Source organism: Xiphophorus maculatus, chromosome 5, assembly GCF_002775205.1.
Source record: "Xiphophorus maculatus strain JP 163 A chromosome 5, X_maculatus-5.0-male, whole genome shotgun sequence".
NCBI classification, from domain to species: Eukaryota; Metazoa; Chordata; class Actinopteri; order Cyprinodontiformes; family Poeciliidae; genus Xiphophorus; species Xiphophorus maculatus.
The window spans coordinates 5044950-5071105 of record NC_036447.1 but is presented as its reverse complement, the minus strand read 5'-3'; the positions used below and the strand labels follow the sequence as shown (position 1 = coordinate 5071105).

The 26156-nt window shown below is 38.3% G+C and overlaps 1 protein-coding gene across 2 annotated transcripts; it reads right to left on the bottom strand.

The window, feature by feature from the left end:
- Positions 1-181: 181 nt before the first annotated feature.
- Positions 182-23974, bottom strand: LOC102237205 (palmitoyltransferase ZDHHC5-like). 2 transcript variants are annotated; one of them, XM_023333600.1, is made up of 13 exons: positions 23511-23974; positions 17930-19487; positions 15252-15373; positions 14998-15155; positions 13201-13373; positions 12044-12146; positions 11837-11928; positions 10533-10659; positions 9650-9758; positions 8702-8811; positions 4709-5745; positions 4562-4568; positions 1628-1719 (listed from the first exon to the last, which is right to left on the bottom strand). In XM_023333600.1, the coding sequence occupies exons 2-13, from the start codon at positions 18091-18093 to the stop codon at positions 1714-1716; spliced, it is 2208 nt and encodes a 735-aa protein (XP_023189368.1). In that variant the 5' UTR covers positions 18094-19487; positions 23511-23974; the 3' UTR covers positions 1628-1713. The 2 variants fall into 2 exon arrangements, with proteins under 2 accessions (XP_023189367.1, XP_023189368.1); XM_023333599.1 differs by lacking the exon at positions 4562-4568 and having other exon boundaries at positions 182-1719; positions 23511-23970.
- Between the last annotated feature and the right edge of the window lie 2182 nt (positions 23975-26156).

Below are 26156 nucleotides of genomic sequence, written 5' to 3'. Positions count from 1 at the left end.
TTTATTGGTCTTTGAGATGGCAAACTTGCTTAAAAATGGTATCAAAACATTATCATTTATCACACTAATTTCTGGGACAATTTATCATCCAGCAAATTCTGCTTCTGTGAAGCATCATTCTGAACGTTGTAAAGCACTAAAAATAACCGTGATAACACAGGTACTATGTCCTGGTGTTGTCCACATTTAACCATTTATTTTCAGACTCAGGTTGACACATTACTTTCTATCTGAAATGTTTTTGTCCCTCCCAACACACACATACACACAAAATATCAACTTTGCTTAGAACCATTTGATGTAAATATCCAAATTTCCACCAAAATCCTCCGGCGGGGCGTCTTCTTCTAAATGTGGCTGGGATTATTTTCCCCCAAATGGTTCCGTGTTGAATCATTCACAGGGATCCAGATCATTTTCCAGCTGAGATTCTGGGAAAAAAGCAGCTGAAGCAAATCAGCCAATCAGAAGGGACGCTTTCTTCCTTTCATTCGCTTCAATATTTAAAAACTCTTCATTTATCAACAGCTATGTCTCCATATAAATTGATATAAAACAGGGGTCAAATTAAATACAAGAAATAAAATTAAAAAAGGAACAGAGTAACTTGAAATGTTCATTTTCAAGGCAAATGCTCAGATTTTTCTATAAAATGTTGCTCCTTCAAGAGCCAAGACATAGTTTCCATATTCACTTTAGTTTGTTCAAAAACAGACGAAATGTTCCTCAGTCTGATAACAGCAGCCTATGGTGGCAAACAGTGCATGCTCCAGTCTGTCAAGAACGTTTTACCAAAAAAAATCCACATTTAAAAAAATAATAAAACACATCATCCTGTACAGACATGGAATTAAATTCACATTGAGCAAATCAGTAAAATAGCAAAACACTGGCAATCAGAACATAGTCTTTTTTTTTTTTACTCCCTCAATCCTAACATGTCGCGTTCCCTGGAATCAGAGTTCAGAGAGCTGCACCTTTTTTCTCTCCGTGTGATAGAGTCAGGGGTCAGAGGTTACAGGGACTCTCATGCATCAGGCAACATGTGGCGACATGAGTGTTTCCCACTCTGAGTCCACTGCATTTACGGAGGGAGATTCTGCCGATAATCGTCCAACTGATCTTACGTTTAGTTCCCGCAGAAGCCCTTCAACTCGATCCGATGAGGTTCCTACCGTCTGCGCAGGATTACCGTCACTCAAACCAGACGTTTTTATTAAAATATTAAAAAAAACAAATTTGATCTAAACAAAGTCCAAAGTGCTCATCTGAACCATAGGAAAAGCTACACTTGTAAACCTATGTTAGGAGGTTCTTGGAGGCCCAAAATGAATCCGGATCCAAAAAACTAAAGCTCCTGAAAGGATGAAAACTCAAGGAATGAGTTAAATGGGTTTTTTTAAAATCAGATTCATGGTTTCAGGTAAGGGGGGCGGAAGGACGATCCAGTTGGATTCCTCAGGCGAACAGTCAAGTGGAAATCATACGGAGATCTCGTAGGTGGTTCCCCCGACGCCGGTTACCTTCTTTACGCCGCCGGCCGGAGGCTTGTGGGCCGGACTCTGAGTCACCGGCGAGCTCAGGTGGTCTGCAGCAGGTCTGCTGGGTGAGGAGACCAGGTGACAAGGGGAGGAAGGGGCGGAGCAGGAGGAGGAAGAGGAGGAGAAGAGCTGGCCACCATTGGTCCGACTCCGAGGTTTCCTCTGGATCAGCTCACCTCTGGGTTCATGAGAGAAATGTATAAAAACACCAGGATTTAGAGCCTAGGGTATGATGGAAGGTATTCAGAAGAGGATCAGGATAATCGACTATTTCATTCCTGTTCTGCTAAAACATATACAACTGCACAAATTGGAATTGTATATGGAAACACAGCATACAAGATGTTTTTGTGCTAAATCTGTAACAGAAACTCTTTTTCACATCACACAAAGTCACCTGATCAATACCCAGATGTTACTACTGGCGGAAACAACAAAGACGACGACAGGAAGTGGTAAGAGGATGATGGTTTGTTTTTGTTTAGTTTGTTTTCAGAAAATGAGCAGCTGGCTCCATCTCTCAGAACTGCTCAGTTCATAACATGTTGAATCTAATGCTCTTTTGTAAAAACGGCGACTACAATTTCCTCAAAACGCTGGATACGTAGCCGCTCCCAGGTATAAGGAGTTTGTTGTTCCAACACCTGAATAAGACGTGATGTCTGAATTAAGGTGCCATAGCTGAATTACAAATACAGCTTATGTAACCGTTTACATCCGTTGCTGCCATGATTTTTGATGACTAGCTGCAAACTTATTTACGTGTAGTTTTAATTTAAATTCTTATTCAATAGAAACAACGCACTTTGGAAATTGTGTTGGATTTTTTTAACCTTAGAAGAACATAGAGAAAGATTTGCCCACATTTTTAAAGGAAACGCCGCTACTGTCACTAGAATAAAAATTAGCTAAATCCATTCACTTAGAGTGTTTTCACACCTGGTAGTCTGGTAGATTTGGTTTGATTGGGGACCAAAGTTGCAACATTTGTTACATTTTCAGCTGCTGCGGTTCACTTTCACACTGCAGTGTCAAAGGATCCAGCCTAATTAAAAAACCTATTCCCCTCCTCGCTTGTGGTGGCGCTACACCAAGAATTGACCTTAAGAGATGGGGTCATTTGGACTCTTAAGTTTTTTACTTTGCACGCAGTGCGGCAGCGTCGCATTGACCCTGCGTGCGCCTTTACTAATTATTTTGTGTGCTTTTGGGAACTGACAGTCTAACAGGACAACCCAGACTCTGCCTCATCGCTGTCCGACCGTTACGCTAAGACAGTGAGACGGTTAAGTGGTGAAACAGCTTCACTAACATGCAGTCAAGCTCTACAGCGCTCCGCTAATGAGCTAATATTCAAATATAAATTGTTTGTTTTAAGTAGAAATGGTGAACAGCTGCTCTGAAGCACGCTAATGAGAGACAAATTCTGCGGTGTGCAGGGTGGAACGGTGAAAAGGAAAGGACTCAAAACGAATGTTGATATGAAGAAAAGGTCATGCAGACTCCAAACAAATCAGAGATGCTGTCATTTCTGTGATACATCAGCAAAAGTGTTTCCTAATCAAATTCCAGAAGTGGGCAAAATTTTGTAGAATTCTGAAGAATTTCAGTGTATTTCAACGGGGCAGAAAGTTACAATATTTTAAGAAGCATGAAAGCTGAAATTACCAAAAGTTGCAACATAAGTCTCCAGCAGAAGCTGAACGTTTTGAAATATGAATTGTTGACATCGGTTGAAGTACGTGGAAGTAGTTAAATGCAGTAAAACTTAAGGAACGTGGAATAATAAACGTAAAGAGGAACAATCTTAAGGAATGAGATTGCTAAATCGTGATTTAGATTTAAGGAGTTTGTCGCTCCAACACCTTAATAAGACGTGACGTCTCTTCTGATTGGCTGATAGATGATGTTAGTGCCATGGCTGAATTACAAATACATCTTATGTAACCGTTTACATCCGTTGCTGCCATTTAGCATCAGTGAGAATCAGTGCACTCTCACTGATTCTAAAGAGAAATAAAACCTTAAGAAGTGAGAACGCTGAATGCATTCTCATAAAAAACAAAACACAGATCTGCACAAGAACAACAGCATCAAACACAACGATGAAAACAAACTCGAGTGAAGTTGACCCCACGCCTTCAAATCTAATGGTTGACCTTTGGACCTTTAAACTTTCATTAATCTCTTCAAAGCAAAAGCAGCACAAACAAAAAAAAATTGCTGCACACACTTAGTCGAGTTAACTGACAGCAATATTGTCTGATTTGAAGGAAATGGGGAACTGGTTGACCTTACATGACCTCTGGGAACCTTTATTAATATCTTTAAAGTATTAGTGGCACAAATAAAAATTATTTCTGCACAATCGTATCACAGTAAATTGACACCAAATTTATTTAATTTTGTAAATGTGAGCGGTGGTGGTTGACCTCTGGAAACTAGTATTAATATTAAAGTGATAGCGGCACAAACTTTAAAAGTTTTGCTGCACAAAAGTAGCACAAACATTTGAAACCAATTTTGTTAGATTTGCGTAAAGCGAGGGCTGGTTGTTCTGCTTTGGCTTTGAAGATATTCATGAAGGTTTAAAGGTCAAACAAAAATAATTGCTGCACAAACAGCTGAGTTGATTGACACCAATTTTATCTGATTTGAAGAAGATGGGAGCTGGTTGACCTTTCATGACCTCTGGAAACCTTTAACACCTTTAAAATTATAGCCCCACAATTACATATTTTGCTGCAGAAACCAGCACAAACACCAATTTGTTTGATTTTGCAAATCAAACAAATTTGATTTGCAAAATCAAATTTGACCTCTAGTGACCTCTGATGACGTGTGGAAACTTTTATTATACATCTTTAAAATTATAGCGGCAGAAATTTTCATATTTGCTGCACAAATGTTTGACAGCAATTCTGTTAGATTTGAAGAAAATGGCGGCACCAAATTCACTCAGTTTGAAAACGTCCACAAACGAGAGGAAGATGAGCAAAGGAAGAGGAGGAGGAACTCACAGGAAATCTGGCAGGAGGAAGAGGAGGAGAGAGGGAGAAAAGGAGGAAGAGCAGGAGGAGCAGTCAGTCCAGTTTCTGGCAGGCATGTAGCTTCTCTGAGTTAGCAGCAAACCAATCGTCAGGGTCAAAGGTGAAAGTCATACTCACTTTGGTGCTTGTATGGCTCCTCCCATCCCTCCGCCTTCCCCTCCTCCTACGCCCGCGGCGTTCGCGCCGGCCGATGCCGACGCCTTGCGGACCAGACGGTACTGCATTTCAGCCGCCGCTGCGCTCGAGTACGACAGCGACTTGCCCAGCGGCGGGGGGTGGGCGGAGAGCGGCGAGCGAGCGGAAGCGCTGCTGGAGCCCAGCGGGACGTCGGTGGAGCGGGTCCGGTATGGATAGGCGTGGTGGGGGGCAGCAAAGCGCGGCGGGCGCGAGGATGAGGAAGAGGATGAGGAATGGTGGTGATGATGGTGGGAGTGGTGGTGATGGTGATGGTGGTGATGGTGCGGGGCAGAGGAGTTGGTGGCCGGGGCAGTGTGGGGGTCGCCAAGGAGGCGGTCCCGCTCCGGCGGAGGAGGCGGGGAGGAAGACGAGGAGGAGGAGCGATGAAGGAAGGGATGGTGGTGGTGGGAAGAGCGGTGATGGTGATGGGGAGACTGGGAGGACTGGGACGGCAGGTCGGCCTCTCTCTGCTGGGACAGGAAGGGTGAGCCGTAGCCGCCTGTTGCTGGTGTACAGGGTCTCCCTGCGGGGGGCTCAGGGGCCGCCGCCGCTTTGTCAAAGTCCTCGCCCGCCAGCAGGCTGTCGTACGACAAGCTGCCGTTACGCGACGGGTGGTGAGGCGGCGGCGTCTGATTGGCCAAGCTTTTGAAGCTGGTGGAGGTGGTGGTCGCCTCAGAGATGTGGGCGGCGCCAGCCGAGCTGGAGGACCGGGACGCCACCGCCGACAGCACAGTGGGGTCTGAGAAGGACGGGTAGGAGCGGCCGCCCAGCGAGTAGCCAGGAATGCCGCCGCCACCACCGGCCTCCCGCCCCGCCTCCCTCCGTTCGCCGCCGCCGCCCACCGCCCGGTCCGACGGCACGTCCCGGCGGTCCAGGCTGGGCTGCGAGCGGAAACCAGGCTGCTGGCTGGCCTGGAGGAGCGAGGAGGTGGAGGAAGAGGAGTCCCTGGCGCTGCCAACGCTCTCCCCTCGACTCAACTGAAGGAGGCAGAAGAGGGAGGAGACAGAAAGGAGGAGGAACTTAAAGGGCCGGCGTCATGTTTTCAGGAGAGGTAGCTCTACTTCGACATGTTTTTACTGGAGTAAAAGTAAAATGCAGCCATCCAAGAAATTACTCGCGTAAGAATATTAAATATTTGGTAAAAAGTTACTCAGGTACTGAGTAACTGATCAAATCATCAATCATTTAATGTTTAAAAAAATAACAGACAGACAAAAATAGAAAATTAAGTGGAAATTCTGAGATTTTAAGGAGCAAAATGACAATTCATATAAGTAAAAAAAATAAAAGTCAAAACAAAATTTTTATTTTCATGAAAAACTTATGAAACTAACAAAAACTGCAGGTGTGTGTCTGGTGGGTTTATGGTTAAAACATGTTTGTTCAATCAGTGGGTAGAAAATCCAGAGATTTTACTCTAGTAAGTAAAAATACCTCATAATAAAATTATTTATGTAAAAGCAAGAAGTACAGCGTAGTAACAATACTCCTAAAAGTAATTTTTTTTCAAAAAAAGTCACTCAGGTAAATTGTAATTGACTAAATGTAACTTGTTACTACCCAGCTATGGATGCATAGTTTCATTTAATAGCATAATCTTTTATGCTATACGCTATAAAAGATTATAGCATAAAAGATGCTATAATCTATAATAAAAAATCTAAAATAAAAAATCTAAAATCTATAATGCTATAAAGAGACAAAGTCAAATGCTGCATTTGACTTTGTTAATTATGATATATATTGAAGTGACTGGGACTCTAGTCCAGACCTTAATTGGTTCGAATCTTACCTAAAGATCAGGGATTTCTTTGTGTCCATGGATAACGTCTCATCAGAAATCACATGTGGAGTTCCACAAGGTTCAATCCTGGGACCCCTAGTATTTAATATCTGTACGTTCCCAATAGCTCAGATTACATAGGAAATAATCTGAGCATATGAGACGCAGCTCTGCATTACGATGTTAACAGGTGACTCTGAACCCATCCAAAAACTGGACAGATAAATGTGTGGATGTACAGAAACAAAACTGACGTTATTATCTTTGTGATAGATCTAGAGTCAATGCACAGCTTCAGTTATTACAGCTAGAAACTTGTAATATATATAATGAACTTATAAAAAAATAAATCAAGTAATTATGTCACTTTTATTTGTTTTTAAAATATTTTTATTAAATATGATTTAAAATATTTTTCCCCCTGATTTATCACCTTAAATTGTGATTATGTCTCTTTAAAAACTCCTGCTGTTTCTGAAACTCACCATTTATCCTCCATTAACCCTTTAAGAACGTTTTTACCAGCGCTTCACTGACACGTGTGGGCCTGTCACGATAAATTCTGCTGGACGATAAATTTTCCCAAAAGTTATTGCGATAAATGATAATATTATTGTTTTGAGACCATTTTTAAATAACATAATGGTAATAAGATGTTAAAGAGAAACCTTTTAAATGCATTTAAGACATTTTAAGGCCTTAATTTAAGATACATTGTATTTAAAGCTTTTTAATGATGTGAGGACAATCTGGTTTAGTTAAATATTCTCTGCATTTGCAGCAGAGGTAGACGACAGCAGAAGTAGACAGACAAGATGGAGGCTGTTAGGACATTGATGACACATTAATAATAAACTGATGATGACAGCAACAAGAGACAGACTGGTTCTAATCAGAAAGGAAAACTTTTTATTCTGGAGAAACAGGAGAGGAGTTCTGGATACTGCTGGAGAGTCGGGTGGATCTGGACCAGACATGGGGACAAATACTGAGTTAAATTACTGAGAATAAATCCAAATTAATGTACAGAGGCAGCTGATAACCTTTCATCATAGGTACAACCATTAGAGACAGAATCTAAAAGACTTAAATACTTCAGTTAGCTTATAAATCACTGAATGGCTTGGCACCAAAGCACATTAAACACCTGTCGTTGTCGTAGCAACCTTCCAGACCTCTCAGGTCTTCTGGTTCTGCTCTCCATTCCTAGAACCAGAACCAAACATGGAGAAGTAACATTCAGCTTCTATGCTCCTTTAATCTGAAACAAGCCTACAGAAACTGAAAAACTGCTGAAACACTGAGCTCCTTCAACTAAATGAAGGCTGAAACTCACCTGTAGTTGTAATATCTGGTTGTTGATCATGTGACTCACATGATACAAAAAAGTGTTTAAATTGTCGATTTGAGAAATACTTTTATTTTAACATAGCTGGTCGTTTTTAGCAAAAAACATGAGATTTTTCTAAATTGACCTGTTTCAATTAAGCAAATTTATTTTCGTAATTCGTATTTGAGCAACTACATGGTCAATGGAAACGCAGCTACACTGTAAAAACTGAAAATGGTGCCAAGTAATTTCGGTCCAGTTTCTACTCCAAACAGCTTAATACACTTGAAATAACCTTTCGGTGAGATGTAGAAGCTAAATGCAGAAAAACAAATTAATCTGCCAATGGAACAAATACTTTTTCATCAATATGAAAAAAATATATTGAGTTAAAAAAAGCTCGTATTTCTCCCAGATAAGTTAGTTTTGTATTATTTTAAGTGTACTAATACATTTGCACGAGAAACTAGATAAAGATAATGTGTGCTTTTGCAGTGACCTACTAGAGGCAGCCATTTTCATCTGGGAAAAGGTTCTGTTCAGTATTTAACCCATGTCCAGATCAAACAGGAAGGGAACAGGAAAACCACGCTCCAAACGAAGAGAGGAAAATGATTTTAAAATAATCACTTACTGATACTGATCAAATGTAAGCCACTGAAACCAAGGTGGCCAACGGAAAATCGAAAGGAAAAAAATAAAATAAAAAATGGAAATGCATTAAATTGATGTGATAAAAGAAGCAGAAACAAAGAGAAATGGAGCAGAAACAGACAGCAGGTTCTCCCTGGTTTCTGCCTGTCCGCTGGCACAGCGTTACCTGGTTGGCGTAAGCATGAGTGAGCGTCGTGTGGTTCTTCCCCGGGCTGTAAGTGGGCCGGTACTTATACATGGTGGGGGTGGGAGGAGCTTTGCCCAGCAGGCTGCACTCTGCAGGAAGGCATCAACACAGGTCATCGGAAACACGTCGCAGCGAAAAATCTGAATAAAATCTTTAATTTTTTAATACCAGATCCGATTTTAATAAAAAGAAATTCTCCCCATCTTTTCTTAATAAGAAAATCTGAAAAAGTGGCTTTTATTCCAATCGTGATGGAGTATTATGACCAAACTACAAGTTTGTTTTTGTTTTATTATGAGAATATAATTATATTAGCAGAACAAAGATGCGATTTTTCCAGAAGAACGTCTTAGAAATTAATAGAAAAAGTTACTTCAATGAATTGAAACCTCAGTCTGTGATTCAGTTGTTTGCATAATCATTTCAAAGTCCTGCTACTGATAACAATTTGATGCTGATGTGTTAAAAAATGAAGTATTTATTTATCTGTAAAACCAGAATCAACGTGCAACTTCAAAACAGGCTCATTTTAATTTTTTGCTATTTTCCGTGAAGCAGTTCTCATAAAATTCTGATTTTATTCTGTAATAATAGTGGCTTTTTTCTTGTATTACTCCTACTTTCTTACATTGAAAGTACAACTATATTATTGTAATATTTTGACTTTTTAGTAAATGTCATTAATATTTCATCATAGAGTTGATCTTAATTCAAATTTCAAATAAATAAAATCTGTGAAACACACATGTCAAACAAGATGGTAGGCCTTGAGCATGCTGACTTCACTAGCTCAGACTGAGAAAAGGATTCATATTTTCCAAAAATAAATCCGTTAAAAACCAAAAATTCAATTAAAACTGAGATTAATGTCTTCTTTATTTATGGAAGAGGAAAAGCTGCAGTCAGAGGTCAGTGATGTTTCGTTACCTTCGGCGTTCCTTTGGCCGATTCCAGGGTAACGCAGCTCTGGTTTCGGAGGCGGAGGAGGCTCGGCGTCACATGACTGACTCTCCATCATCTCAAGACTGGACTTGGACTGCAGAACCAGAGCACACATGATGATAAGAAACTTGTCTCAAAATATAATTTTGAAACATTATATTATTCATTTGTTGTTCCATATCTGACTTATTGTTTAGATGTATGGAGCAACATCTATAAAAACACTAAACCAGAAGCTATGAGAATTTTTTGCTAGAGTACATACCAATAAATTGTTTAAATAGCCTGATTAATTTAAAGATGTTATGTTTAAAGCTAGAAAGAGATAATTTCCAATTAATTTACAAATATTCTTTGTCTTAAACTCAAGTGACAGAAATAAAAGAAGGAAATGTTATTTCAAAAGTAAAACTGCATGCTACTTTAAAACAAATGGAGTAAAATGATGGAGTAGTTTGGATGAGGAGTTGGAAATTATGCTCTACTATAAATCAAAAATATTTCATAATACAAATATATGAAGTCTTTTACACTTTTGAGTCAACAGTGAGGAGTTTATATTGTTAATTTAATGTATATGTGGCCCAGAAAATTGTGTAATTATTGAGAAAGGGTCCGGTTTATAAAAGATTTTTCTTCTTCCTCCTCCCTTTCCACTCGTGTATAGTGAGGCTGCAAGATGTTCATGTGTGCCACGTCCATACAATAGCTCATTTAAATCTGCAGAACTAAATGATTAAACCTCCTGCTGCCATCCTGTATGCAAAGCTATCTACTACCCACACATGCAAAGCATCTGTTCAGGACCAAACCAAACAATTAGCTAAAGATGGAGGCGTTTCCCCAGCAGGAGGCGTGTCGCTCTCACCCGGTGCAGGTCTCCCTGGATGCCGTTGTCCAGGATCTTGGCTGCCAGTTGAGCCTCGGTGAGCTGCAGCCGCAGAAACGGAGGCTGCACACTCACTTTCTGCACGCACTTCTTCCTGCCCAAGTACCTGTAGAGACAGCATGGCGGTGAAGCTAACCAGCACACACGAGGAGCGCTGATGTTACAAGGAGTAACAGAGATTCTGTTCAACATCAGGGAGGTCTGAGACATTTAGAGAAATTAACCTGTTTGGACATTTTACAGTTTAATTGCCAGAGACTGATAATAAATCCAGGAGCAGTAGCTTGTTCAAACGTAAAAAATTTGGTTGTTTTAACAAGATGCAAAACTCGCTGAAATGAGAAAACCTTTTTTTTTTTTTTTTTTTACATTTTTGACCAAATTTTTAAAAAAGTGTTTAAAACAAGAAAAATCGTTTTTCAGCAAGATGCAAAAATCACTCAGAGAAAGCTTTCATGTTTTAGCCAAATTAAAAAAGGAAAATTTAGTGCAAAGTACAAAACTCATTGAAACAAGAAAATAAGTTTAGAAAAATTAGAAAAAAATGAAGGCTTCTTTAAATAAGAAAAAATGTTATTTTAACAAGATGCAAAACTTGAAACAAGAAAACTTTCATATTTTAGAGATTAAAAAAAAAAGATGAAATTAGAAAAAAAAAATCATAGTTTTAACAAGATGCAAAACTTGTTAAAACAGGAAAATTTTCTAGCCAAATAAAAAAAATGTGTTAAAAACGAGAAAACCGTGTTATAGCAAGATGCAAAACTCATTGAAAGGAGAACTCACTTCAGTGTTCTCCTCACATTGAAGTGTGAGGAGAACATTTGTCACTTAACATTTATTATTTATTAAAACAAATATATATTATATATATACAGTATATATATATTCTCTTTTAAATAAGAAAGGTTGTAACAGAAAAACAGCAACACCTTTTGGGATTCTTACACATTGTCTAGAAGAATTGGGGTGTAAAAGAGAGTCATAAGTGAGACTTTATGCCTTTTTAACAAGTCAACCTGTCAGTGGAGTGCATTTTTATCTCCTTAAAAGAAGAAACTTTCTTGTTATATCTAGATTTAAAAGTTGCTTTGTTATAATGAGGTACTTTGTTTTAAGGAATTTTGCATCTTGTTATAAAAAGAAACACCCACACAAAATCTCTGCTTTTGCAAGGTCAAAAGACATAAAAAAAGTATTTGTTTTCTCAAATGTCCGGGTACATATGGATTCAGCCTCTCCACAGATTTTACACTGTACCTACAGAAACTCTACTAACTCACCTTGGTGCCTGGGAGCTGCAGAGAACATGAGAGACGTTCCTCCAGCAGCCATTAGTGAAAGGATTCACTCCCCCTCGAAACTTTCCTGTCACCTAAAGTCGAAGCGACAGGTCGTCAAAACCGCAGCGTCAGAACTGGAAACCTTGTAAATGTTCTGGTGAGTAATCTCTGAAGCCAACAGTGGGAACAATCCTCCGTGTTTTCTACCTGCTCGTTGGTTGTTCTGCCTCTGGCCACGAGCACGACGTGGAAACCGGTGAGCCCGGCGACAGGGATGAGGAATAAGCCTGCAACACACATTACAGCCAGCCTGGCAGCACAGCAGGTCAAGGAGGATGAACAACACAGGCCTAAAGTGGAGAACACTGGATTATACTTTAGTTTTTCATTTAGTTTCAATAAATATGCAAGAACATGACGCAAAATGTCCCCATAGCACACTAAAGCACCTTTTATATTATCCTAATCAACACATGTTTAATAATTTCATTGTTTTTGTTGTGACACCATGTTATGTTATGCTGGTTCGTCTTTGTCCTAAATGTATTCATTTTAATGTGTGCCTACTTTTGTTGTGTTTATTTTATTTTTGTTGTTGACATTAATCCTTCTCTTATATAATTGGTAATTTTTTTGGTAGAGAAATGCCTCTGTTTGTTAGTGCATATAAACCAAACATTACAGACTAATTGGTGAATAAATGGATCAGTTAAAAAAAAAAACTTCACCAGGACATCTGGCAAAATCCAGACTTCATTTAAGGAAACAGGACCTATTATGCAAAATTAGGATTTTGCATGTTTCTATTATTTCAATTTGGGTCTCAACTACTTCTAAAAACAGCCCAAGTGCTTTAAAAAAAGAAAGGAAAAACTCAAGTTAATGTTTTTCACTGTCTAGAAAATGAGCCGTTTTAAAAACTTCCTGATTGTTGGGTCACATTCCACAGGCACTGTGCCGTTACCTAGCAACCCAAGCAGAACTCCAGCCCATTTCTGAGCTGGTTTTACTGCTGTACAATGGCTGCTGGAAAAGACATAAGTTTTGTTGTTGACTTACCACCCAGAATCACTTTCTGCATTCTTGTTGTTTGTGCAGAAGGCTACCCTTCTGCTTTGCAGATGTATGGTTGTATAGTTGTGTATTTGTTTGCAATAATTTTCACATGCGAGTGAAACTTTGAGTTGGTGCTGTGGCCAGCAGCAGCTTATTTGGATTTAAAGTGACAAGATGTCCTAAAACAGCTAAAATCTCATAATCTAAGAATGATTTTGTGCAGAAAATGTAATGAACATGTTCTGTATCGTGCATCGACTTATCTTAACCTGTTTAAGGAAGCTTTCTGGACCACCGTTAAAGGATACGTAACAATGGCGTGCAGGTGGTTGATGTTCTGCCGGTGGTAGAGAATAAAGAGCAGGCCAAACCCAAACACGGCCATGATGTGAGCCGTCAGAGACAGCAGGAACAGGAAGAAGTAGCGGTAGTTCCTCCTGCCGATGCAGTTGTTCACCCATGGACAGTGATGGTCAAACTCCTGAAGAGTCACAAATAAATCAGGATTCCCTCAGTTATCGTTGGTTAGAGCTATTAAAGTGTTGAGTTTATAGCTGTGAAAATAAATAGTTGGAATAACACATTTAGATCTGCTTGAAGAAGCAGGCTGATCCACCTTTGCCTCAACAAAACTGTATTAAATATTTATTTCATTCGATTAATAATAATAATTTGATTTTCTGTGTTTTTCTTTTGGATTCTGTCCCTCACAGTCGAAGTGCAACTATAATGAAAATTACAAACATCTCCCTTCATTGGGAGAACTTTAAAAATCTGCTGCGTTTTGCCCACTGTAATAAAAATATTTCACATGTAACACAGTTTGTTATTTCACCGTACTGTCTAATCATATTCATACCACTGATTTGTTAAAATTACTGATGCTTCACACTGTGACCCTATAAGCTGATCCCTGTTCTTAAAACTCTGAATGGTAAATATCCTCCTCGGGATAAAAATAGTTTTTACACGTTTTGCTCTGCAGCATTAAAATCTTCCACTGAGAGATTTACCAAATCTGACACTCCTGTTCCAAACTGAGCCTCAGAGGAAAGGTGAACTTGTACTGGAGGCTCCTCATGTCGCTTCGGTTTTAATCTCTAAATCAGAATGGTGTCAAATTATTCAGGGTGTCCAAAGTGTGGCTCATGGGCCTTTTGTGGCCCCTGGACTAACTTTGTTTGGCCCCACCAGCACAAGTAGATGATATAAACTGAGACTTGTATTTGTAATCAGGGTAAAATTATTACTGACACAATTTTCTTACAGTGGAAAATGTTAAGTACAACTTTATTAATAAATTTTGCTGGCCGATAAATTATCCCAGAAGTTATTGCGATAAACAATAATATTGTTGTTTTGAGACCATTTTCAAGTAATGGCATAATAATGCAAAAATACATTTTCAAATATTGTCAAACTTTAAATAATGATGAACATTTAACACTGAAACATTTTAAAATAAATAAAAGAACAGAAACAACAAATAAAATAAATTCTGAAGTCTCTATAAACAAAGTTTTCCTTCAAAATAAAGGTTAGTTGTGACCAAAGCACCAGATTGAAAACTTTTATCATTCAGATTTTGGTAGAAAAAGAGATAAAAGAGAAAACGATAAATCATGCAAATGAAAATTGAGTTTGTTTAAATTTTTCATGCGATAAATTTATTTATTGCTTATAAGTACAAAACAAAGAATTTGTCTTTTTAATAACAAAGCTTTTATAATGAGCATAAACCTTGTCAAGCCAGAGATTTTACTGAAAAGTCAACTTTGCTGCAACTAAAACGGATTTTATTTCATCTACAAACTTGGCCAAACGTAACAAGCCTTTTGAATTAAAACTTGTCATATAACTGAGAATGAAATAAGCAATTAAGAATGTAAAAACTAAACCTTTCTTTTAGTAGAGTATACATGAAAAATAATTTTTAAGTTTTGGATCTGCAATGTACAACATCCCTTTGAAACCAAACTACTTTTTTTGATTGATTTTAGTTTTTTTTTTTAGTACTTTTGACTCGATCACTCTGATTTAGACAGAGACGGATGATGATAAACAATAAGAACAGCTTTTATGAGTGTTTGTGTCCTTGAACGCACCTCCACACAGTTGTCACAGACTGAGCAGTGGGAGCAGCGCGGCGGTCTGTAGAAACGACAAGTTGAGCACCATTTCATCCGGACCTGAATCCCTCTGATTTCCACCGTTTTGTAGAGCGGAGCGCGGAAATCATCCTCTTTGTCCTCGTCTTCGTCCGCTGCAGAGACAACGCACGTTTTTAGATTTAAAAATGAAACCAGTAAGTTAAGTTTGGAGGCTTTTATCTCCTCTATGACTACTTCCATTCGCTCACCTCTTGGGAAAATGCCAGGGTCCATGAATGTGGCCATGCAGAAGTTAGCCAACACAAACAGGAAGATGACTCCATTGTAGATGGGAACGGCGACGGAGAACTGCTCAGAAAGCCACGGACACCTGAAACGCCGACAGCACCGCGTCAAAACCAAAATACCACACGTTTTCTCTGACTGATGCAGAATGGGTCGGTGCGGTTCGGTAAGGCAAGGCGAATTTATTTATAAAGCACATTTCATGTAGAAAATCATTCAAAGTGCTTCACAGAAAAATCAAGAGTAAGAGTTTAAAAACACGAGCATAAATTAAACAAGATAAAACTAATGAAATAAGGGAAAAAAATAATCGACCAATAAAATTAGGAAAATAGTGGATAAAATACTATCAGCTCAACTACTGTTTTCAATGCGCTATTTGTTTCCAATCACTGCAAAAACATAAAATCTTATCAAGTTCCAGTTTCTAATGCAAATATCTCAGTACACTTGAAATAAGACAAAACTAACTAATAGAAAACCTCTCAGCAACATACAGGAGCTTTTATCTTTAAACTTTTATCACCCAGTTTTTGTTGGAAAGAAATAGAAATTATTGAGTTTATTTTAATTTGTCACATGATTTATTGCGACAAGCCTAGCTGTGAGCAGATGTTTAATTTTTTATTTCCGATGTTCAGTGTTCACCTGAGACCGAGACGGGCTGCAGGAACAGAGACGGAGTGACAGACTGGATGATGGGCTTTTGTCAGGGTGACAGATGTTGGCCTATTTTCCCTTCACTAATCCACAGATCTGACCGGCCACCGCACTGACCACACACAGATTACATCTCACACACACATGCATTCATGCAGAGAGGCACGTCTCTGCGTACACAATCACACCTTTCCAGCAGATTTTCTCACTTTTTCCCCACTGCTGCTCTTTTGCCTCTTTTCTCCACATTCTCACTTTGTGACAAGCAGCCGAGCTGAACTGCAGAGAGCAGTGGAGAACGAGTGTTTGGGTTTTAGCTTTGTGCCACCAGAAACGGCAGCAGGGAGTGGGAAATCATCAAAAAGATTAAACCGATCATGTTTGCAAACCCCATAAAACTGTCTGAGATGGTTACTCCTGATTCCTTCAGAGCAGGGAGTAAAACTCATTTTTACTTTTTTACTTTAGTTATCAACATTATGAATGTCCTCAAAGGGTCGGTTGTGGTGAAACGGGTTGATAAAACCTGTTAACAAACCTCTAAAGCCTGAATAAAAGCTACCTCTGTACTCAATGAATACTTATTAAAGTTAAAAAATACTGAACATCATTTCACATTGTATTTTGCCAGAATACATATGAAAACTACAGGAGACGATTGTGGCCACTGAAAAAATAAAACAATTCTGGCTTTAATTTTCTGACACCAAAAGTCAAAAAACTGAGAAAAACGTCAGAATTTTTATTTTTTTCCTCAGAATTTAGATTTTTTTTTTTTTGACAGAATTTTTACTTTTTTATCTTAAATTATTAAATTCAGAATTCTTTTATTTTTTCAAATTGTTCAAAATTCTGAGAAAAAAAAAGTCAAAACTGTAAGAAATATTTTTTTTGTGACCCTAATCCTCTTCCGTTGAAAACTGCTTCCAATTGATTGGTAGAATATTATTAAAGCTACGGTTATTCTCAATTAAATAGTTCATACTTCGTTTAATGATGTGTAGTTAAAAAAAGAAAAAAAAACATTATTGTGATTACATTTTTGCTAACGTAATAAGGGCTTTATACTTGAAATATTTTGACTTTATTCTCATAATATTATGACTTTATTCTTATAACAAAAACTAAACTATATGAATTTTGCTATTAAACAAACACTTTCAGCCATAAATAGAAGAAGCTTTCAGCCTCTGTGCATCACAAATCTGCAACAAACTTCCAGAAAACTGCAAGCCAGCTGAAACGCTGAGTTCCTTTAAATCTAGACTAAAGTTGCTTTTGAACCATAAAAATTAAAAATTGACCAATGATTTGATGTGTAATGATGGCAAAATGTAATGTTTACTAGTTTTGTCAATTGTTGACTGTGTGGTGTTTTCTATGACTTTGTATTCTTGTGTTTTTATGATATCAAGCTTTTTGAACTGCATTGTTGCCAGAGTAGTGTACTAACAACATACTTTAAAAAAAAAAAATTACTTTTAGGAGTATTTTTACTATGCTGTACTTTTTACTAGAGTAATTTTACTATGAAGTATTTTTACTCATACTTGACTAAAATTTCTGGATTTTCTACCCTCTGAATGAAAAACAAACATGTTTTAACCAAAAATTCACCAGACACAGTAATCACTGCAATTTTTGTTAAAGTTTCGTGTTTTATTTTCTTTTTTTTTTTTTTAAATAAACTGATTTGGAAAAAATTTATTTTGTGTAACTTTGTTACTTATAAAAATTATTGTCATTTTCGTCCTCAAAATACCAAAATTCCCACTTAACTTTATATTTTGGTCCGTCTGATAATGCAATTTTTAAATGTTAAATGATTGATAATTTGATTAGTTACTCAGTACTTTAGTAGACTTTTTACCAAATACTTTTTTTACTCTTACATGAGTAATTTCTTGGACGGCTACTTTTTACTTATACTAAAGTATAATTTTTTGGGTGCTCTGTGTGTGTGTGTATTAATGTGACTTACGTGAAGCAGAAGAAAAGCGTTGTGGACCCAACAAGGAAGAAAGTGGCGGCTGCAACTGGGACGTAGCGGGAAGGTCTGAGGGGCCTAGTGGGTGAGACCACAGCGTGCGGCAGAGGCGACGAGGATGGACCCCGCCCTCCGGTCTTACTGCTGCTGCCTGGCATCACTTCCTGTGTGCTGCGATTGGTGCTTTCGCTCGCCAACCACTACGTTAAGGAGTCCGTCATTAATGCTAAGCGGACTCTAGAGCAAAAACAGGGACAGGGTGGATGCAAAGGAGAGGAGGGATCTGACTTTTAGGTAGCACCACATCCAGCATGAAAATCAAAGTGGACGTTTCTTTTTCCTCTGGGTGTTTTTACTTTGCCGACTGCAAAAGTCACAGATTATCCAAAGGAATTTGTGTTTTTGCCCAAAACGATGCAAGCAAACATGTCAAAGAATAGAAACTATTCTTTTAGCAGTAGAAGTGAGTCGAAGGGAATAATCTGCAACTCAATGATCACGAGCTTGGCAGAAATCTTTGTGGTGGAATAAAATTTCTGTTAAAAAAAAAGTGTTTGGACCCTTTGAATGAAAGTCATTCCAGCAGAGTATCACCCTGATGTGGCCAGATGTAGCTTGATTGGGAATATAAATGAGGTATGTAGGCAGAGGTAGACCTGTTCAGATGGAAACAAAAGAGAGAAAAAAAATAAACCAAGTGAGGCAGAAACAAAGAAAGGAGAGGAATGATTTGCTGAGGCGCGCTGTGTTCTTCTTCTCTGTGGTCTTCTTCAGATTACATCGACAGCTCCACACATCCGCATAAAAAAAAAAAACAGCAAAAAAGAAGTGCAGCAAAACAAAACGGTTGCAAAAGTTAAAAATAAAACTTATGCCAACCCCCCTTTTCTCAGCGTGTTGGAGCTTCAGTCCAGGACGTGTGTCAGACAGAGCAGTCTGTACGCAGGCCAGTGCGGGAGGAGTCTGGTTTTCCTGTGTCGGGGCATCCCTAAACCCCAGCGGTGGCCGGCTGAAACCACCTCACCTGCCGGCTACATTCCCGAGGCGATCGCAGGGCAAAAAGCAGGAAGCCACCGAGCGCTTCTTCCCAAAACACGCAGGGCTATATCCGGCAGACCATCCATTAGTATCCATGCACGTGCAGCTGCTGAGTCGTTACACTCAGTGATGATGTAGGGTAATTATCTCATTTCAGAGTAGGAATATGGCAGGACTGAAGCCGTCGCTGATGACGGTGTGCTTGACCGTGGCTGTTGGTTATGTAACAGCTATAGGCAGTTTTCCTCTTTGCCTCCTTCTCCAGGGACTTCCCTCTACTCGCTCGGCCCTTCAGAGAGAACTGAGGCTTGGATAACAGCGCTACAAACTTGACCCTTAGGGGAATACGCCTCTCTGGAGGAAAGTGCTAAAACTGCTAAAACGAACTGCAACAAAATTAGGAGAAGAGATTCCTGACAGATGGGTTCAGAGTTTCCTCTTGAAAAACAGGACAGAGGGATTCCCTCCTTCCTCGTTCAATCCCGTGCTCTGATGGTTGGTCAGGATGCTCCACCTACAGTAATAAAACACAATGAGAAAACATGAGATACTTGGCCTGTCACAATAAGTAATAAATCAATTAATCACGTAATAAATTAAAACGAGTTCAATAATTTCCATTTGCATGATTTATCGTTTTTCTCTTTTCTCCATTTCTACCAAGTACAATAAAGTGTATTTCTATCGTATTCATAATGATATTGCCCATAATGAAGAGTTCTCCAGATAGAAATTGATTTCTATGTTCCTGTTTTATAGTTTCTGGTCACAGAGAAGAAGCAGCATTTTGTACAATGAGCAAGCGGTGAAGTGATGACTGATCTGAGCCAACATAAGGGAATCTTTGGATTTGAGGTGATGCTGTATTTCCTCAGGCAACACAAAAAGCACAGCCAACGGAGCTGCAGATCATCTTCTACACGGCCATTATTCTGTCTGTTCCGTGTTCGTCCATCGCTGTGTGGTTGGGCTCATGTACTAGAAAAGACAGGTCCAAACTACAACGGCCGGCCTCCCCTCCATCGAGCACTTTCATAGGTTTGAGATCAGGAAGAGGGGAGCTAGCATATCTGCTGATCCTACACATTCTGGACACTTTAAACTTAAACCTTCATATCAGAAGGTTTAAGGAAACAGAGAGTTTCTCTCCCCTACAGCCTGCGTTGATTTATTCTTCTCTCTTGGGAAAAAAAGTAAGTAATTTTAATGCAATGTTTCAACAATCATTCTGGGCTTTATTTTATTTATATATGTGAAAAAATGGCTGCAAATATAAGTGCATATCGTTCCTATCTTTATTTTATTCCTGTAAAAAGTTTACAGATGTTTTCTTTATGTTTGTATTTGAGCAGTTGAAAAAAAAAGTCAAATTTCCTGATTGTGCACACAATATTAATCAATAAAACGGTTCTGAATATGAATTTTAGATTTACAGTAGGTATGCAAACAATTAATACTACTTTAGTTTAGAATTACACCATGTTCCAAATTATTATGTAAGTGACATTTTCTCAGATTTCCTTAAATGGTTAATGCAAATGATGATCAGTATAATTTTCAAGTCATGAACTATTACAGTATAAATCAAATTTTCCTGAACAAAGCTCCCCATGAGAACAGTTTTTTTTTTTTTTTTTTTTTCAAAAACCAAAAACTCAAAATGCACTGTTCCAAATTATTATGCACAGCAGATTTTCTAAACATTTTATCAATTACAAAGAACTGCAAACTGTCATTTATTGAATGTGCAGCATTAAGTGGTCACATGTACTAAAATCAAAAGCTATTTCAATCAAAAACATCTTAACAGACCGAGTTACATGTTAACGTAGGACACAATTCTTGCATCCATTGAACTTGTGAGTTTGTGGAAAGTTTCTGCTTGAATTTCTTTGCAGGAGGTCAGAATATCTTCCCAGAGCTGCTGTTTTGATATGAACTGCATTCCACCCTCAGATCTTCTGCTTGAGGAAACTCCAAAGGTTCTCAATAGGATGGTGACCACACCATGAGTTTCTCCCCTTTTAAGCCCACAGCAGCCAATGACACAGTGGTATTCCTTGCAGCATTCATTGCCATGCATGAAGATGATTTTGCTACAGAAGGTATGGCTCTTCTTTTTGAACCATGAAAGAAAGTGATCAGTCAGAAAGTCCATATACTTTGCAGAGGTCCTTTTCACACCTTCGGGGACTCTGAAGGGGCCGACCAATGATTCTCTCTCCATGATTTCGACCCAAAGCATGACTCCACCACCTCCTTGCTGACGTCACAGCCATGTTGGGACGTGGTGGCCGTCCACCACCAATCCACTACTGCCATCTGGACCATCCAGGGTTGCACATCAGTCATCAGTGAACAAGTCTGTTTGAAAATTAATCTTCATGTATCGCTGGGTCCACTGTGACCGTTTCTGCTTGTGAGCTCTGGTTAGTGGTGGCCGAATAGTAGGTTCATGCACCGCAAGCTTCTGGAGGATCCACTTTATGTGGTTTCGTTTAAAAATATCAACACTCAGAAAGTTCCTGAAGTTTCATCTAAATAGTGCTCACTCAGCCGAGATGCATGGCGGAGAAATTACTGATTTGCTACAGAGGCGAGGATGTGATGGCAGAAAAGTGGAAAACATTATTTAGAAAAATTGTAACATGAAAAAAAAACCCAACTAAAATCACAATAGACAAGCGATCAGTACCAATAGAAAATGCAATCAATAGAATGCTCAATAATTTCAGTGAAGTTTGATCCAGAACTGCACAGCATTCTGGGCGATGTAGGCAGAGGAAAGGCTTTAGTCATGTCATTAACTAACTCATTTATGCTTTGGTTACCGAGCGACAACCTGTTCAGTAACTTTGCAGTGTCGCCAAAATACCTCTTAACAGCTTGAAAATAAACAACAACAGCATGGAGTGACAGTAGAAAAGAGTAAAACGGCTTAAAAGGAAACTGGATCAAACAGGAAAGGCCACATCAACCTTTTGGCAGTATTTCACATATTTAAAACAAAAATCTAATCAATAATTACCAATATTGACTGATACAGTGATATATTTTTCAGCCATATTGTCCACCTATACTAGCTTTCTTTCATTCCTGTAAATTATATATATTTATTCTTTATGTCTGTGTGCAGACCCAGCCAAATTCTGTTTCTGTACATGATAATGGCCAATAAAGCTGATTTTGAATATGAATTTCAGATTGATATTCTAAAATTCATATCAATCTATCTATTCTATCTAATCTATTGCATAATATTGCATATTAATATTATGCAAATATTAATATGCGTAATATTTCTTATGCATATTAAGAAACAATCATACCGCCATCCATGATTGATTACATAGCTATTCATTCTCTAATACTGTGGTTACCTTCTTACATGTGAAGAAGTCCACAGCATCACCAGCTTGGCTCCAAATTCACATAAGGTGTGTGTAAGCGTGTCACAATAAATCAGTTAACTGCATAAATTAAAACATGCTCAATAACTTCCATTTTCATAATTTATTGTTTTTCTCTTTCTACCGAAAACTGGATGATACAGGTCTTCTTTGGTCTCAACTTGCACCTTTTTGTTTTCATAGGCTTAATTAATTTTATTCGTCATTTCTGTTGTTTTGTTTGTCTATTTTGGATCTATAAAATGTATGCCAGTTTTAGTGTTAAATATTCATTAGAATTAAAATTTTATTGATCTTGGAGAATAAAATGTTCTTGCATTATTATGCCACCACCATTATATTACTTGAAAATGGTCTCAAAACAACAATATTATTGTTTATCCCAATAACTTCTGGGACAATTTGCCGTGACAGGACTAGGTGTGTGTTGGTGCTCCTGTCCAATGACTCTTGAACTCTGAACAGTTCATTTTAGAAGTAGTGGAGGTTCCTGCTACCATGGACAGTGGTTACTTTTTACTCATCAGCTGAGGAAAAACACTGCAAAGTGCTCTAAAATATTTCACAACTCAGCAAAATTCCTTGTCAGATTTGATCAATTCAGATCTCTCATGAACCAGGTGGCTTCATCTGCTGATGGGGCCTAAATATAGGATCATCCAGATGCTCCAGGGATTTCTATCACGTTTATGAATAGAAAAATAAACAATAAATATATAATAATAAAAAAGATCCGTGTTTGATTGAAGGAATTAGATGGATTTTTTTTATGTGCGCAAACTACAGCGACGCCCACAGTGGGCCGTGGGGTGCGGATGTTACTCTGGGATGACAGGAAAATTGGCCAACGGAATCAATATTATTTTTAAATAATGTTTATCCAATCATTAAGGAATCGATGTGGGTAATTATGTTGTAAAAATAAGGGTGGAGATATCCGTGAGTACGACAAAATTTACGACAAAATAGAGACACGTTTCGACGTTGCTGGGAGTCACTTTAAAATACCGACAACACATACACACCGTTAAGCTCATTCGGTTTTTACGCTGCACCCTGAGCTGCCGTTAGCCATGAGCTACCCAGGTGTTAGCCTTGGCTAGCTGCCGGCTAATCATTCACCTCACCTGAGAGGGCTTCCAGCGGCCAGGAATCCGGACCCGGCTGAGGGTGTGCCAGTCTGGGTCCCGGTTGGATTATCCGATGAGAAATATTCAGCACAGCTTCTCCAGGTCCATATGAAGAAACCCCAGCTAAGCTAGTTCATCCTCAGAGGGTTTGGTTGCAAAACCCACTGATATGACAGACGTTTGTTACTGGAGACAGCTAGCTTAAACGGGGTTAGGAGGCGCGAGCAGCTCCCTGCTTTCATAACCTGGTAGCTCCGAGATGAACGCAGAGTCTCTGCGACAACTCAGTGAATATAATCCACACAGGATGATATCCTCCTCTCACGTCTCCAGGATGTTGGTGGCCAACAGACTCCCAGAGGCCGACAGATTTCTCACAGCCACAAAAACTCCAGCGACAGGGTCCAAGAGCGGAGTTGTCGTAATAGAAATAACACTGATTGGGTATCACGACTGTCAATCAAGTCAATGGCGTATACTATTGGCTCTGAGGCCAAGCCCCGCCCATCAGAACAGGTAACGTCACGATCGCTCCAAATCGTGATTAAATTGATAGCAAACATGTTATCTCTTATTGGAATAACTTTGCCCCCAACCTGAACTGGAAAAAAATCTGGTGTCTTCCATCTAAATATTTAATTATTAATAAAATCAAAGAAGTGTCTTTTAAGATAATCCATCGTTTTTATCCCTGCAAATTTTTCCTTCAACGATACAAAAAAGACATTGACACAAACTGTTCATTTTGCCAACTCTATGTAGAAGATCTCTGTCACTTATTCTGGTCATGCTATTTCTCTTGTATTTTCTGGCAAGATATTTGTACGTTTATTTCCCAAAGAATTCTTGATAACTTTTCCCTCACTTATATAAATATGTTGTTTGGATTCTTCTCTTATCCCACTAACAAAACCAAACATTTTTATATTATCAATCTAATTTTATTAGTCGCAAAATATCATATACATAAATCTAAATTCTCAAATCAGAAACCTCGCTTTTCAGCCTTTAAAGTGGAATTCAAACAATATATTACATCTCTCCAGTATTCAAGGAATAGAAAAGCAATTAAGACAGTGGATATGTGCTCTCGCTTTAACATCTTTCTAAGTTAACTTTTTTATTTATTTATTTGCTTTTCATTTTATTTGTGCTTCCTATGTAACACCCTGGCATTGTTGTCTTATCTGTTTTGCTACTTATTGCGTTGAGTCTGCTATTTTGTAAACCCCTTTATTATCAATAAAAAAAAAAAAAAAAAAAAAAAAAAAAATTGATAGCAAACAGTGCGGCACAGACCAACGCTCCTATAAACCTATAATTTTTTAAAATATTTTTTAAACGTGACTGACACATAAACTCAATCTGACAAGATTTCCTCCTACTTTTATGAGACACTGACACACTAACATGCAGAAGTCTGCAGATTTATTCCTATTATGCAGATATTCAAGCTCTATTATACAGAAGTATTTGCACATTTTGCCTACTAAATAATTGTACTAAAATAAGAGTAGCACTTCCTCAGTATATTCTTATCTATATATTTCCCTTTGGGAGCAATACAATATTTTTGAATATTTTTTATATCCACTTCATTAAGTGAAGTTACTCGCAATAGGTAGAGTATCCAGAAATGTTACTCAAGTAAGAGTAGCAATATTACCTATAAATATTACTGAAGTGAAGGTAATATGTATATATGGGTCAGTATGTTTCTATGGGAGGGTTGGTATAAAACTGCAAAATTACAATATAAAATTGTGACATTGTGTATGTGAAGCTAAAAAGTTTTTTTTTCTGTTTTTTAAAATGTTATTGCCTTCTTTTTTCTTGCCTAAATCATCATTTGGCAATAAGAAGTTGCTGATTTTTTTGTTTTGTTTTGGTTTTGTTTTTGTGACTTAGGACATTATTTTAGGAAGATGACAATATGGTGCATGTTATCTTGAAATTTCCCCCTTGTCTGTCTTCTTGTTTGTTGTTGTTGTTGTGTGTCTGTGTGTGTGGGGGAGGATGTGCAGGCGTGTGCGGGTGTGTGTGCGTGTGTGTGTGTGTGTGTGTGTGTGTGTGTGTGTGTGTGTGTGTGTGTGTGTGTGTGTGTGCGTGTTTTGTATTAACCATATGTGTTTCAGTCTGTACTGTCTGGCAGAGGGGCAAACAGTGGAAATCACTCTTTGCTGTAATTGGATGTATTTAAATCTAAATTATTTACTAATGCACAATGTCTTAATCAAATAAAAAATTGCAATAACTATTACAGAAAAGTGTGGTGTAATTTTCCCCCCCAAAAAGTTACAAAAGTAAATGTAATTGAGTAAATGTTAGTTACTAGTCACCTCTTAAAAATACTGATTTATAAAAGGACTAATTACTGAAATGTTCCACCCCTAAACCATGAGAATAACAGATTAAATCCCAAACTTACTCAATTTCAAACAACAGTTACAACTCACAAACATTAATCTAAGCTGGTGGGTTTCAGAAAATTGTTTCAGTGGAGTTACTGAATCCAAAAAGTATACACTGTCTCCCTGAACACATACTGCACTAAGCATGAAAAAACAAAACACACAGACCACTCAATGGACAGATTAAAATGACAGCAGGGGCTGTGAGGATAAACCCACAGAGCCAAGCTCA